The sequence below is a fragment of the Falco peregrinus genome, chromosome 16, assembly GCF_023634155.1.
Source record: "Falco peregrinus isolate bFalPer1 chromosome 16, bFalPer1.pri, whole genome shotgun sequence".
Lineage (NCBI taxonomy): Eukaryota > Metazoa > Chordata > Aves > Falconiformes > Falconidae > Falco > Falco peregrinus.
In genome coordinates this window covers 1,284,876-1,298,838 of record NC_073736.1, presented here as the reverse complement: position 1 = coordinate 1,298,838, position 13,963 = coordinate 1,284,876, and the positions used below count along the sequence as shown (strand labels likewise).

The window sequence follows — 13,963 nt, the reverse complement described above, 5'->3', positions numbered from 1 at the left end:
GCTGGGGCGGGAGGGGACCTCGCCGGTCCCCCCAGGTGAAGGGGCCTGGCGCTGGCCCCACCCACGGCCCCAACCCGCACCCATCCTGCCCGGCTCCTGCCACACTGTCACAGGTCCCACACAGCCTCAGCACCCCTGGGTGCTGCAGGAGGCAGGGGGCAAGCTGGGGAGCGCACCTCTTCCCTCTTCACACGACGACACGTCTGCCCCCGTCGCACTGGGGCTCCCTCTGGGGTGGGGGACGCGGGTGCACACAGAGGCGGTGCCACACGCTTACCTCCCTCGCAGCATAAATCCCAGTGCGGACAGTGGTGCGAGTAAAGCACGACTCCAGGGCTTTGAAGAGCCAGCACGACCTACTATGGCAGAGACTGCAAGACAAAGCTGGACAGCCGTACTGTCACTTACTCCTCACCAAACGCAGGCGTATGAGCACACTCCCCGAAATTCCTGTACAAAACTGCCCCAAGGCTGCACTAACACCAGTAACCCCGGGGACCTGCTGGCGTGGCCCGCCGAGGCGCGATGAGCGCACCCATCCCCAGACCCCTTCGGACACCCGGGCTGGCGGCGCCGGGTGCCCACCTGCCCCCACAGGACGGTCGGCCCGTTTCCCCCAGCAGCCCTGGCACTTCTCCCGAGACGCGGCCCGGCCCCGCAGGGCCAAGCTGTGGGGGGACTGGCTGCCGCGCTCCCGGCTGCGGGGGGCACAGCTCTGGCCACAGGCACCGGGCAGGTCCCCAGCTGCCCTCGGAGTAGCGCACGATCCCAGCACCCTGCACAACAGCGGCCCAGAGGCAAATCACAACAATGACGTAACGGTGCCACGGCCCGCGGTTTTTTCAGACGATAAATCCCACGGATGCAACTGACTAAGCACCCCAGTCACTAGAGCCACAGCTACGCCAAAACCCCTGCAAAGTGAAGATGGCCGCAGTGCCCCGGCTCGGGGGGTGCAGAGGCTGCGCATTTCCTCCCAGACGGGCTCAGGAGTAAGATCCAAACCCCAAACAGTTTGAGAAAACAGACCCAAAGGGTTATGGCATGGGTGGAATCAGCGCGTTGTTCCTTACTGAGGGAACAAGGCTGCACGTTTGGGAAATGGGTGTCCTCTAGTGGAGTCAGCATGGCTGAAAATAACTTGCAGTATTCTTACAGGTTGTAGTGTACAACCTTTCTCCATCTGCAGATGATCTGTGTTCCCAGGGGACATGCAGGCTGATAACCCCTGATAAGAGACTTCATTACCTATGAGGCATCTGGAAATAATCCCTCCACGTGAAAATGAGCCCTTGGCTCTCAGATGCATCTGCCACCTCTGGTCTGACTCACCTGAGCAAGCCATCAGCTGGGAGACAGATCAGTGGTCCCTAAAGTACTTTGCTTGGATCAACTGACACGACACATTCTCCACTGCACAGAGACTGCAGCACACCAACGCAGGCACGGGCATGTCACGCTACAGGGTGCTGAACAGGAGCTCACAACTCACACCACACTGGGGACACTTACTGGCCCCAATTAAACATGGCTGCAAGGGTGGAAACACAGGGGCGGGAGGGACCTTCCACGGCTCCTGCTCAAGCCAGCTCTTGCCATTCCAAACAGCCAAGCAGAGCAGCACCACATCAGCGCCGCCTTCTGCATCACCTCTGTGAGCTGGTGCAGCTTAAGGCAGGACAAGAGTTTGGCTCCCAGCTTCTGTGCCACTCACTCCCTCTGGGCTGTGCTGGTGGCTCCCGGCAGCGCTGGGGAGCTGTTCTGCCACCGTGACACCAGCTGATCTCCAACACGCCCCAACCAAGCTGCACCGTGCAGCAGCCAGGGAGAGGTGAAGCTCCTCTCCCCTCTGCAGTGTGGGAAGCATCCAGCATGGCAGGGAGCTGCGGGGCTGCCACCGGGAGGGAACAGCAGCTGCTTCTGAACTGGCTGGGAAGGGCACTCTGCCTTTATCCACTTCCCTGCAAAGGCAATGACTAACGAAGACACTTCAGCATAAAATTAGTAACAAGATGTAGCACACTTATTTTTAACAAAGTGACCTTCATCAAGCTCAGAGATCTTTTTGCTTAATTTTTTCCAAAATGAAAGCCAAGTCAATCATGAAATGCCAGGAGATGATGTTAACTCTTTATTAATAAATTGATTTAGAATGGCTTAGCGAGGCAGGATTAATGGATCTGATGGGCAGAAAGGACTCCTGTAATCTTCTAGTCTGACCTGCTGCAGAACACAGGTCTGGACTTCCTGCAGTCCACCAATCTAGGCAGCTGCAAAAGGGTATCTTTTTAATCCACACCGCAAAGAGTCTCTGAAAAGTCACTACATTCTGGTCCAGTGATCAGCCTCACTGCAAACACCACAGTCTGTTTCCAGTTTTGTTGTAACTGACTTCCCCTTACAGCCCCTGGCTGTGTCAGCTGAAGTTGTTTAAATATTGTGTTTCAAAGTATTAATGACTCTCTTACTCATGACTGCTTTATTTTACAGTATAAAAGTAATAATGGGCTTGATTCTGAACTTAAGTTACTCCCAAACCCACACAGAATAAATTCATTCCTGTAATGGTTTCAATTTTACATTTGCGTAACAGAGACCAAACCCTTCTCCACAAAGGTACAAACCAAGCAAATCCACGGCAGAGCAAGTCAGCTGTCCGTGCTCCTCTGGGCCTCCTGCTATATTGTGCAGACGCTCTGAGCAGCTCAGTATGGAATGGTAAAAAAGCATCAGCTGTAAAGTGCTAGTTTTTTTGGAGGAGCAAATGAGAAGTTTGATTACCAAAGCATGTCATATGTCTGAGCCCAGCTCTGCACACTGCTTGTCTGATATGTGGTTAGCTAACGACTCTATGATGTCAAGGAGGAGCAGCTGACTTAGGGAGCGGAGATTTGGCAACTTGGAGACCTTCAAGGAAAAGAAAAACAGAACAGAAAAAAAACAAAGAAATTAAACCCCTCCCCATCATAGCTGACGTATCCCCATTTTACCCCTGCCATCCTGCGTGAAACAGGCAGGTCAGGCAAGTCAAAGGCTGGGCGCAAACTGCCTGAAATCGCAGTCGTGGAGCTGGGCTGCAGAGAATGGCCTGCAGGGGCTCCAGTCATGACCTCCTGCGCCCATAACCCGATTTCGAGTGCTGCATGGAGGGGATGGGGATGGAGAAGAGCAGAAATGCTGACTCCAGCACCGCCTCTCTGAGAAAGCAGTGTAATTACTGTTTATATTGACAACTCTACTGCTAATGGATGCCAGCTAAGCACTCTCCTAAAAGCAAAGCTGGGCTCCAGCACAACCCTGAACTTTGAAGTCTGTTTCTACTAAGAACATGACTTAGGACCTGATCTCTCCACTCCTGCATGCTCCTAAGGACAGCTCGTGCTCAGTGTCCACGGTGGCTTTGCTGGCATGCCTCCTGCAGTCAAAGTGGGTCACTGGAGCACTAGCCAACAAAAACCTTCACCACATCAGATATTTGGGAACCTGCAACGAACTTTATGCTCTTAGACTGTTCAGAAGCTCAACTGTTATCAAAAAGGAGCTCCACACATTCCTTCCTTCTCCACAACCTCTAGTAATGAGCCAGTATTCCCTCCTAGCTTTATTAACACGCATGCCCAGCCTTGAAGGCAGCCTCTGCCTAAAAGCCTTACCCAGCCTGTGTTAACTGATCCAATAAAAGATTATCACCTCACTCTTAAGAAGCTTGACTGTGATAAAGAATAACAATGTCCTGAGCATCTTTTGAAATCCAGGAAGGAAATGGCTGGGTATGCTTTCAGAAAGAGCTCAGGACACATGCTTGAAGTAATAACCCCAAAATACGGGTCTGTGAGGACTGGGAGGGAGAGAGCCCCGTAACACCGCTGGGAATCCTGCCCCTGCACTGAGGCACGCACTGCAGAGAACAGAGCAGGGTGTCAGTTCAAACACTTCAGAACAACAGTTTTATTAGGGCTTTTGCACAACACTGACACACAAGAGCCTAAAAACACGTTGTCCAAACTAAGTGAACCTGTGGGAACAGCTCTTCAGTTCACGTTCTTATTGCGGGGAAAACTTAACAGTCCAAATCAAGATCAGCATTAATCAAGCTGGAAGAACAGGAGATCCCAACAGCCGTACACCCAGCCTGCCTAAGCCTTGGTGACCCACCAGGCTTGCACAGCTAGAACAAATCACCCTTCAGAGCCTGTGGCTTGCAGAGAGGGAGAATGGCAAGCATTCGTGCCCAGCCACACATAGAGCCACCCAGTGCTGGGCCAAAAATCACACACTGAAGCCTCTCAGACCGAAGAAAAACATTGCATAATTAAGATTTCTTCGTTCACATCTGCTTGACAGTTTTCCAGCCACATTTTGATGGAAACTGTTCTAACAGTCAACAGTTTAAATATAAAACGTTCCACATATTCTGGTTAGTGGAGTACAATTGAGTAATACCCTTCAGTTCAAATCTCTTTTTCTGAAATGTTGCAATATTCATCTCCCCCCTATACGTTCTGGTGAGAAACGTGCCAAACTGTTTGTCTTCCTGTGGTCTCCACTGGGAAGTTGAGACCAGACTATCTGCTCTCGGGGACTGTAATGCATTGACCTCAAACCCCAGGAGCTGTCCCAGCTGCCAGGCTATGCTGTAACCCACGGTGGGACCACTCTCTGTCCCCTGCTGACGATGGGTCGCTCTGCAGGATCCGCAAGGCCAGAAAAAAAAAAAAATAAAATGAAGGCAGAGGCTGTAACCTCACGCTGGGGACTCTCCACCAGAAGCATGACTCCTGCATGCTGGCTCCACTCTCAAAGCTTTTGATGTATCTTCAGTTACTTCTGAATGCAAAACACATTATGCTTGGGAACTCAGGCATTTAATAGAGCCTGAATACCTCCCTCTGTCTCACCTCTAGATACAAATGGGACTTAGCAGCGCTTTCCTTCTCTATGGGCAGCAACGGGAGGGACTGTGAGTTTAGATACACAAAATAGTGTGAGCTACCTGAGTACGAACTACAGAATTATTAACAGCAAGTACGTAGCATCCAGAAATTCCAATTCCTGTGATTTACCTACCGATTTCAACAATGCTAGTAAGTTGTGCAATGAGCTGGTGCCATGCTGGGGAACTCTCATGGAGGGATCATATATCACAGGAACAACTAAATGACAATACCCTTACTCTCTTGAGTGAGGACAGGAATACCAGCACATCAGGCTCTTGACCTTTCCTATCACTAATGCAAAATCCTACATATCAAAACATGGAAATTACAGAAAGCCCAGCCACAATATGGTAATTCACCTTTTGAGCACATGACAACATAACGTCTATGAAAGAGAATAGTTCAAGAGAAATATGAACAGCACACTCATGACTGCTAGAGAAAGTGTGATCTGTGCCCTCAATACATAACAAACTTATCTTGCTATATACATGAGAACCCAACGATGGCATGGCACAAAATTAACAGCTGGAATAAGTGCAAATGGAAGCAATTCTGGGTAACTTCTGTTTTGGAAGGTCTTCACGCTTCCAAACTAGGCTGTTCTAGTCTTTCATTTATTTTCGGTGTGAAAAGTATGCCTAGCAGATTTGCCAGTGTCAGTAACATGCAGCCAGCTCTCAGCTGTCTCAGACGAGAAAGAATGAGACAGATTCCTACATTAATGCATCTTTTACCAACACAGCGACAGAGGACAGCAGCTCTCAAAAGCCCCAGAAAAGATGCAACCAACCTTGGTGAACTGGTGAACAATTATGTGCAGGCAGTGCCTCTTCATGTCCAGGGCTTGGGTTTTGTCAGCTGCCTCTAAAATCTAGAGCAAAAGCAAGAATGTGATTTTCTTTCTGCATAGCTCAGATGTGCAGCGCACAAACACTGTTCTCACTCAGGGGAGGTAATTCCTCTGAGCTAGGGAAACATCTCAATTTTTCATGACAAACCTGAATCTTTTTTGAACTATCAAAAAATAAGCTTTGGATTTAAAACATATGGAGTCCTCAGGAGATAATCAGTAGGAAACTGCAGATCTGTTTCAGAGCCGGGTTCCCTCACGTGCCCCAGCTGAGACTGGCAAGAGCCAAAAGCAGTTAATGCTGGAATTGATTCTGCTCGTGTTGCTGAGGGATTGGTCTGCCTACCTAATAGATGGCATTTTAGGCTTTCTTATCACAGAGTATTTTTTGCTAGCTTAAACTTCATTGCCAGGTCCTATCAGCATTACTGATAAAACAAGACTAATGTTACCTGCACATCCCCATTTGTCCTGGTACAGATGTCTACCGAAAAAGGGTTTGGAGCTGAGTGCTGAGCACATGGCACATTTAAAAAGACAGTTAGAAACACTGGTCTACAATGGGGATGAGGAGCTCAAAAGGAACATGCTGTTGGCCAGCTGAGCAAACACTTCAGCACAGGAGCACTAGTGACACAGAAAGCAGGTAAGGAAAAGCGCTGCTGAAGGTCACACTCCTACACATGCATTAACCACGCAGGGCCACTGTCATCAGCAGGGTTTATGCAGTCTCAGTGGATGCCAGTTTGGAAGTAACTCAGTGAACCTGGTGCTGGGGGCACCCACTTGACTAGACTCTTTGGCTTTCCTGTACCTAAGTCAAGCGACTAATTAAAGATGCTTGGGGACAATTACCTGGAGTACATTCTCCACTGTGACATTCATTTCTAGATTCTGCTTACAATAGGCTTGTAGTCTGTTGTTGGAGAAGCCGTAATAGTAAGGTGCAGCAAAGAGGTAGCTATTAATCTCGTTAAGGGAAAAAACCATAAAGCAAAGGTAACAGCACTGACTGCGAACACAAATCACAGAATCCCAGACTGGTCCGGGTCGGAAGGGGTCTCGGGAGAGATCATCTAGTCCAACCCCCTGCTAAAGCAGGTTGTCCTTGAGCAGGCTGCACAGAGTGATGTCCAGCAGGTTTGGAATGTCTCCAGAGAAGGAGCCTGCACAGCCCCTCTGGGCGGCCTGTCCCAGTGCTGTGTCACCTGCAAAGGAAAGAAGTTTTTCCTCGTCTTCAGAGGAAATTCAGACTTCTTGTGTGTCAGTTTGTGCCCGTTGCCCCTGTCCCTGGGCACCACTGAAAAGAGCCTGGCCCCGTCCTCCTGACACTGGCCCTTAAGCTCTTTGTAGACGTCGATAAGATCCCTCTCAGTCTTCTCCAGGCTGAACAGCCCCAGCTCTCGCAGCCTGTCCTCACAAGGGAGATGCTCCAGCCCCCTCATCGGCTTTGTAGCCTCTGCTGGCCCCTCTCCAGCAGTTCCCAGCTCCTCCTGAACCGGGGAGCCCAGCACCGGACCCAGCACTGCAGATGTGCCTCCCCAGGGCAGGGTAACTTCAGCAACAGAAGTTAAAATGCAGTACCTGTTAATGCAGCCCTGGACAAACAATCCTCCCAGGCTGGCCCTGGCAACCTAGAGCAAAAGGAAGGTAAGCTGCTGTACTAGACAGATACTTCAATTATTTCAGATTTAAGGATACAGGGAGTCTTCAGGAGGCATGTTTACTTCTCCATAATAAATATATCTAAGCATAGATTCAAATGCTTGCTTGCTGGGAACCATTTCACCTATAGAAATGTTCACTTGCCCATCTTCTGGCATGAAAGAACGGAACATGGCTTCAAAGTAACTGGAAAAGGAAATAAAACCGATGTAACATTCTGCAGACAGATGGTTTAACCCAGTATTGTTCAAAGGCCAGCTTCCAAAGAAGCAAATTCAGGTGACAACCTTGGCAAAAACACCGCTAAATTATTGTTTCATATATGTGCCTGTGTTCATTCTGCCTGTGAGAGAACTCCAAATATAATCCCCCTAATTTCCATCAGCACTACCTGAAATTTGTGTGTTTCTTGAAAATTAGGACACACGGTGCTTTGATTTTCACCTAATTTGCATAAGACCCAGTAGAGAGCTTAAAGCATTATGAATTTCCTTGGTATCTCCAGGCTGCCAATCATGCAGGGTTGTTTTAAGAGCTATGAAATGCTGCTGGTAGAATACCACGGTAACTAATGCTGAATATTATTACTGGGATTGGGCAAAAACTGTGACAGTATTTGAAATAGAAATTTTATGCAAACACTTAATGTTTGGCAGGACATAAAAGGTGCAGGTACACAGAACACAGAAGCAAGGGACAAACACGCTGCACCCATATACTGAGGAGGGAGAACAGTACCATCTTCAGAAGGGTGAACTACTTGCCCCTGCAACAAAGTATGGGAACAATCTACCCTCCATGACACACCATTTTGTGTTGTGCTTATTCATATCCAGTCTTAAGTATCAGCAAGGTAGAGAGAGATTCAAGTTTCACATCATTCAAAACACACACTCACTATCCGAAGACTTTCTGACCTCAGAGGACACCTGTTGCTTTCAACTGCACTGAACCCACCTATGCTGTACACCCTTTTCCCCTTCCTATGATTTTACAGATTCTTTGCCTTGCAATGCAGCTTTTTACACATCCTCTAGAGAATCTCCACAGTTTTAATTTCTTCCTATCTTTCCTTGCTGGGTATCAAATTGAAAAAAAAAATATTTAATCACTGTTGCTTAAAGGTCTATTACACTCATTGAGCAAAGCTGTATCTTACACTTTATGCAGAAACAAAGTTCCTCCCTGTCATCTACAAAAGGCAAGAGGACTCACAGACTGCACAGCACTGCATTTCACACATACAGTATTTATTATAGTTTTAGTAAACAATGACTCACCTGGAGCGGGCAGCTAGGATTGCTTTATGGGCTGGCCGTGGGTGGCCGTCTAAGAGAAGGATGATATCACAGAATTCAGTCCCGGCTCCTTCTAGGTAAGCCTTCATGTCTTGAATTAAAGATGTTCCTGAAAGTTAACATAATGAAACAGTTAAAGAAATGGTAAGTTACAGGTGACCAGGTATAGGGCCAAACTAATATAGGGCCAAGCCATAGCTCCAGCCCCTCTTTCCCTTGGGACCTGTGGGGTGAGTTTGAGGGTGGCCCCTCCTCACAACCTTAGAGCAAAATGAGCTTCATCCTTCCCCATCACAGTCCAGTACCTACTGTCCATCCCAGAAACAAACCTCACTTTCAAACTCTGCTCTGCTTTCAAACTGCTGACAGCAAATGCCAGCAGTAGCCACATTGAAAGGTCTTCTCTATAGATAAAGAAATCTGATCTTCTCCCACTCTTTTTATTAATTTCCAACCACCAGGGATACAAAATTTTGTATCTTAATGAAAAAGCTTTCCCACATCCTCAATAAAGGCTTCTTTTAACCAACATTTTAACAAACCTTTGAAAATACACAGAAACTGAGAAACAGAGCACATTCAAGTCTGATCCAAATTCACTCATATTTTCAAAGTTTATCTTTCAACTTTTTGATGTTTGGGTGTCTCACACTGTTCCAGCTCCGGATATAGAAGCTGGCTACGCCATCTTCCTCAATGGCGTATCCCTCTTCTCCCTGGGAAAGATGCCAGCCAAAGGCTTTCTACTTGACCTTCCAGGACTGGCTTCCCCATCTTTCTCTCCAGTCCCCAGTCATTTTTGTGCAGTATTCCAAATCAACACTGCCAACGCCTCTGAACTTTGTGGCCTCAGTGAACTTCACTGTTACATTTTTTGTGTGTTAGGATGATAAAATCTTGAATAAGACTAGTCCCAAATCAGTCCTTGATGAATTCCATAATAGAATTGTATATCAAATCTTCTTCCAGCACACTCACAGAATGAAAATGAAAGACATGACCATTAGTGCAGGTTATTTATCTTCTCAGTCTCCTCTTCCCTGCCTCCCTATCTTCTATTCCTTCCCCTCTGCAGCTGAGGTCAGCCTTGCCAGCAGCGGCTTACTCACAAGATCTTCTTCCTTACTCCTGCTCCTCTTTGGTTAAAACCTATGGGCAAGCCAACTCCCTCCTCAGCTTTGTTACCTTCCAGTCCACTTAAACTGAACGTCCACTGCCTCTTCTTTGAATCATTCTTTACACCCTTCTGCACCTCCTGCCTCATCTCTCTCAGAATAGAATCAGGATATTTTATTGCAAGAAGAAAATGACTAAATTTAACAAGACCTTTCATGTATTTCGACGGGGATACTGTTCTGATTGAAGCTCACTGGAAAAAGAACCGGCATGCCCTGTCTGAGTCTTGGAAACAGGCGAAGCACAGTTACACCAGCTGGAGAATCGGTGGTCTGCACTGGTCTACTTCCTAGGCTGTTTCCTACACTAAACAAACTATTAGCAATGCAAAACCAGCACAACTAATTACTTTATAAAGCATAAAAGTTACCGATGTCAAGTGGCTGATCGGAATGTGTTCGAACAGGAGGTTGCTGTTTTCTCCGTACAATCTCCACTATGAGGGATGAAGAAAGATGCTCAAATTCCTTCATCATTATTACCTGATTAAAATGTGATTCCTTCACCACAAAGTTCAGGCAATGCTCCTTAAAAAGAAAACAGTATTAATAAAAAAATTACACTTTATGAAGTCATCCTACAGTATCACACTGTTACCATGTCACACTGAAACAGACATCCTTTTCTTATGACCCTCCACACATGGATCCTGCAGCTGGTATTATGGAACAGTGACCTCCTTACTAAGTGACTGTTTAGGCTCCTACTTGAACAGGAAATTCAGGACAATTCTAAGCATCTAGAAAAACCTGACTAAGAAATAATAACAAGGAAAAGATTAATTGTCTCCCATCTACCTTCTCTGAAGCTTTCCAAAATGGCAATGTCAGGAGACACCAAAAACTTCATGGAGTGAACGAAGATTGACTGCTATCTCAAAATAATTCTTTATACAATTAGATATCAAAAGTTAATTAGAAGCATGAAGAGATCTTAACTCTTAACACTCTCCATTAAGGGTACAAACAGTTTGTAGGATTTCCTTGTGTGGATTTTGCTGTAACCTTTGCTGTAAAGGTTGCAAGCAGTCTGAAAGGGCTCTTGTAGGTTTCTGTATGATAGAAAAATTGAAGTGGTGGAAAGGTGAAAAATGAACTAGACCTAATGCTAAACAGCTAAAGGGACAAAAAAGCACTTCATTTGCCACTGTGAACCAAGGCTTTCCCTCAGGACACTTGAATAAGCAAAAAATATCATCTATACCAGCTCACCATAAGGTGAGTACAAAATTCACCCAAAGAATAATTATTCTTGTCCATTTTCTGCCAAGTTATTTCACCTGGGATCCAAAGTGATGTGTCAAGGACCCATCTGTAAAACATTTTAAACAATGACTAGGATGCCAGGAAGAGCAGCCTTCTGCAGATGGCACCTACGCATGAGGACTAACGCGCACTTAAGAAGACAGGATGCCAACCCAAGGTGATCCTGACCACATGGAGTTGCGTGGAAGAGCCCCTGTCACCCTGCTGGTAGTTAAGGCAGGCGGAGGAGTTGGCTGATCTGAAATTACTGGCACTAGATCCACCAATGCTGAGATACTTGCTTGAGCTTCTGGGCAGCTAATGGAATCACAGTCCTGTGCACCCAAGGCTGTGCCAGCATTTACAGACTTGCTGCTGACTCTGCTGCTGCCCTCCTGGATGCCTTTTCTTTACCCAAATCCATTGCACAGAGTGCCTGAAGAAGTGCTGGGGCATACTGGTTTCTCTAGCCTCACTCTGACTGCAACCATCAGCGCTGCAGCGTGGCCAATGGACGTGCACAGGCTGCTCCAATAGGCATTCTGTGATCTAGCACTGACTCCTGCACTTGGGTGCGGGAGCTGCTTCAAGCAGAATTGGCTCTGGCCACTGTTGGTGGGAACCAGACCATCACAGCAAATCATGGTCTGAAGCCTGGGGCTATCAACTCTATCATGACTTTTGGCAAATGCGTAAAAGCCCTTGACCCACTACAAAGAAACAGAGAGTCGCAGACACCATTTTGCTTTTCAGATCAAAGGCGTGAGAACCGAATTTCGTTATTTTCATCAGACCAGGTCAAGGAACCTGTTTGCAGTCTCTGCATAAAACAGTGGGACTACAAAATGCACTGGTTCCATCTTGCTGCAGCAAGAGTGAATTGATGAAGAGCCAAAGTCACTCTGCCCTTTACATCCTACAGGGCAGATACACAAAAATATCAAACATTTAGTGAAAAAACCCTACATAATAACCATGAGCAACTGCAGGACAATCCACATGAACATATACTCAAGCAACTGTAATTACAGGAAAGAACTGGATTTGCAAAAGCCGATAGCTTTTCCAAAATATTAATTGCATAAATTTTATTTTAAAAAATTCCTTATCAGTTACTTTGTATGCAGGATGTGATTACCTTTAGCTGATCCAGCTGAAGCTTGTTAGCATTTTCACACACGATGAGCACATTCTGCAGATCTACGGATGCTTCAATATATTGCAGGCAGAGCTGTTCCAGTCGAGAGAGCTTGAAGTTTAGGGCTAGTTTGTACACATCCATAATAAGCAACACATCCTGCACATGGCCTGAAATGACAGGAGATAAAAATGCTGGAGAGCTTACAGAAGAAAGAGAGGAATCTTTCTCAAAGTGTTTATTTTTACATCAGCCTGGGCATTCAGAATGGTAGAATGGGCAGCAACTGGAGTATTCTTATGGAGAAAAATGTTCCAGTGCTGGTTAGACAAATTCTGAATTAAGATTAATAAAAGGAGTTTCAGAATTTTGGCATGAAACAGCCACTCAAAAAGATTTTTTGGACAAAGATTTTGTGACAATCTGGATCACAATTTTTTAAAACCCTCAAAATAAAGTGAAGTCCCTAAAAACACCAACAAGCTCCAAAACTAGCAGCCCGATTTTCCAAAGTGCTCAGCTGCTAACAGCTCTGCTGAATTCCTTGCTTTTTACGCAGTATTAGCAATCAGCTCCCTGATTTTGACAGACCCTTATGACTGCACTCTGTGCTTGTCCGTGTACAGATCTGAGGCTCGTCTAGAAAAGAGGGCTGGCATAAAAAGAGGGGCAGCGTGGACTCTCACAGGCCACTGCAGTGGGGCTACTGGCACACCAGCTCAAGGAATCATCAATCCTCCATAGCCTTTGCTTTCCTCGCAGGAGATCTCTAGCCATCTGCTGTAACTACTTCTTGACAGAGAGAAGCCTTCTTGCATGTCATGTGCCCTCCCTGTGTCTAATCAGAAAATCCTGTTTGATAAGCATGCCCAATTCTATTATCTCAGCCTCTGGATGGATCCCCAAGGTGCTGCTCTCTGAACTATGAGGAGCAACTAGGAATACAAATGGTCAGGACAGGGCGGGGCCATTGGAGGATCCCAGCAGAAAGGTAAGCACCAGGGAGAATATTTGATGGGCTGGGGGAAGGGTAGCAGGCTGCCTGGAAAGCCTGGAACAAAGAGAAGAGCTCAGCATGATAATCCTTTCCTTGGTCTGATCCTGTCCTGAAGTGAGCGTGCTGAGGATCAGCGGACCAGCTGACAACGGGATCTGGCGATGTCAGCAGACACCAATGAGAAGGTTCCCTCGTCCCCACTAATTAGGCTTGCTCTCAGACACGCTGCCTTGGAGGAAATCCTTGGGATAACTGCATACAAATCACTATTTTCCTTAGAACTACCTTTTACAGAAAGGAAAGATCCTGGACTGTAGCTGAAGCAAAGCCTGCAGTGTGCTGACAGACGCAGCTCACTCTACCTTGCTGTGCCATATATCTGCAGCCCCCCCGGGCCCCCCAGCTGGAGCTGCCCCCGGCTATCCAGGCTGACTCCCACGGCCCAACAGACCCCATCGCTCAAGCACAGCCCTGAGTTAGATCTGCTGTGTGGGAGCCGAGATCTCTGCCTATAACCTCCCAGCCTGCAAGTGTTTTTAACTCAGGGATCTTCAATGAATGCATCAAATGGATTTTTCCTTTCTTGAGGCATTCCTTTGGGTTGGTATTTTGAAAAGAAGATAAATCCTAGCTTGCTCTGCCTTTCTGCATGGGC

General features: G+C 46.9%; 1 protein-coding gene across 2 annotated transcripts in view; it reads right to left on the bottom strand.

Annotated features, from left to right (window-relative positions):
• Positions 1 to 2,118: 2,118 nt before the first annotated feature.
• LZTR1 (leucine zipper like post translational regulator 1) overlaps positions 2,119 to 13,963 on the bottom strand; it is a 34,641-nt gene continuing 22,796 nt past the window's right edge. For both annotated transcript variants that reach the window (XM_055820045.1, XM_055820046.1), the window contains 7 exons: positions 12,312 to 12,481; positions 10,300 to 10,456; positions 8,736 to 8,862; positions 7,492 to 7,641; positions 6,646 to 6,751; positions 5,731 to 5,811; positions 2,119 to 2,907 (listed from right to left, as the gene is read on the bottom strand). In XM_055820045.1, coding sequence (XP_055676020.1) covers positions 2,791 to 2,907; positions 5,731 to 5,811; positions 6,646 to 6,751; positions 7,492 to 7,641; positions 8,736 to 8,862; positions 10,300 to 10,456; positions 12,312 to 12,481 — 908 coding nt within the window. In that variant the 3' untranslated portion in view covers positions 2,119 to 2,790. The remainder of the gene's footprint in view (positions 2,908 to 5,730; positions 5,812 to 6,645; positions 6,752 to 7,491; positions 7,642 to 8,735; positions 8,863 to 10,299; positions 10,457 to 12,311; positions 12,482 to 13,963) is intronic.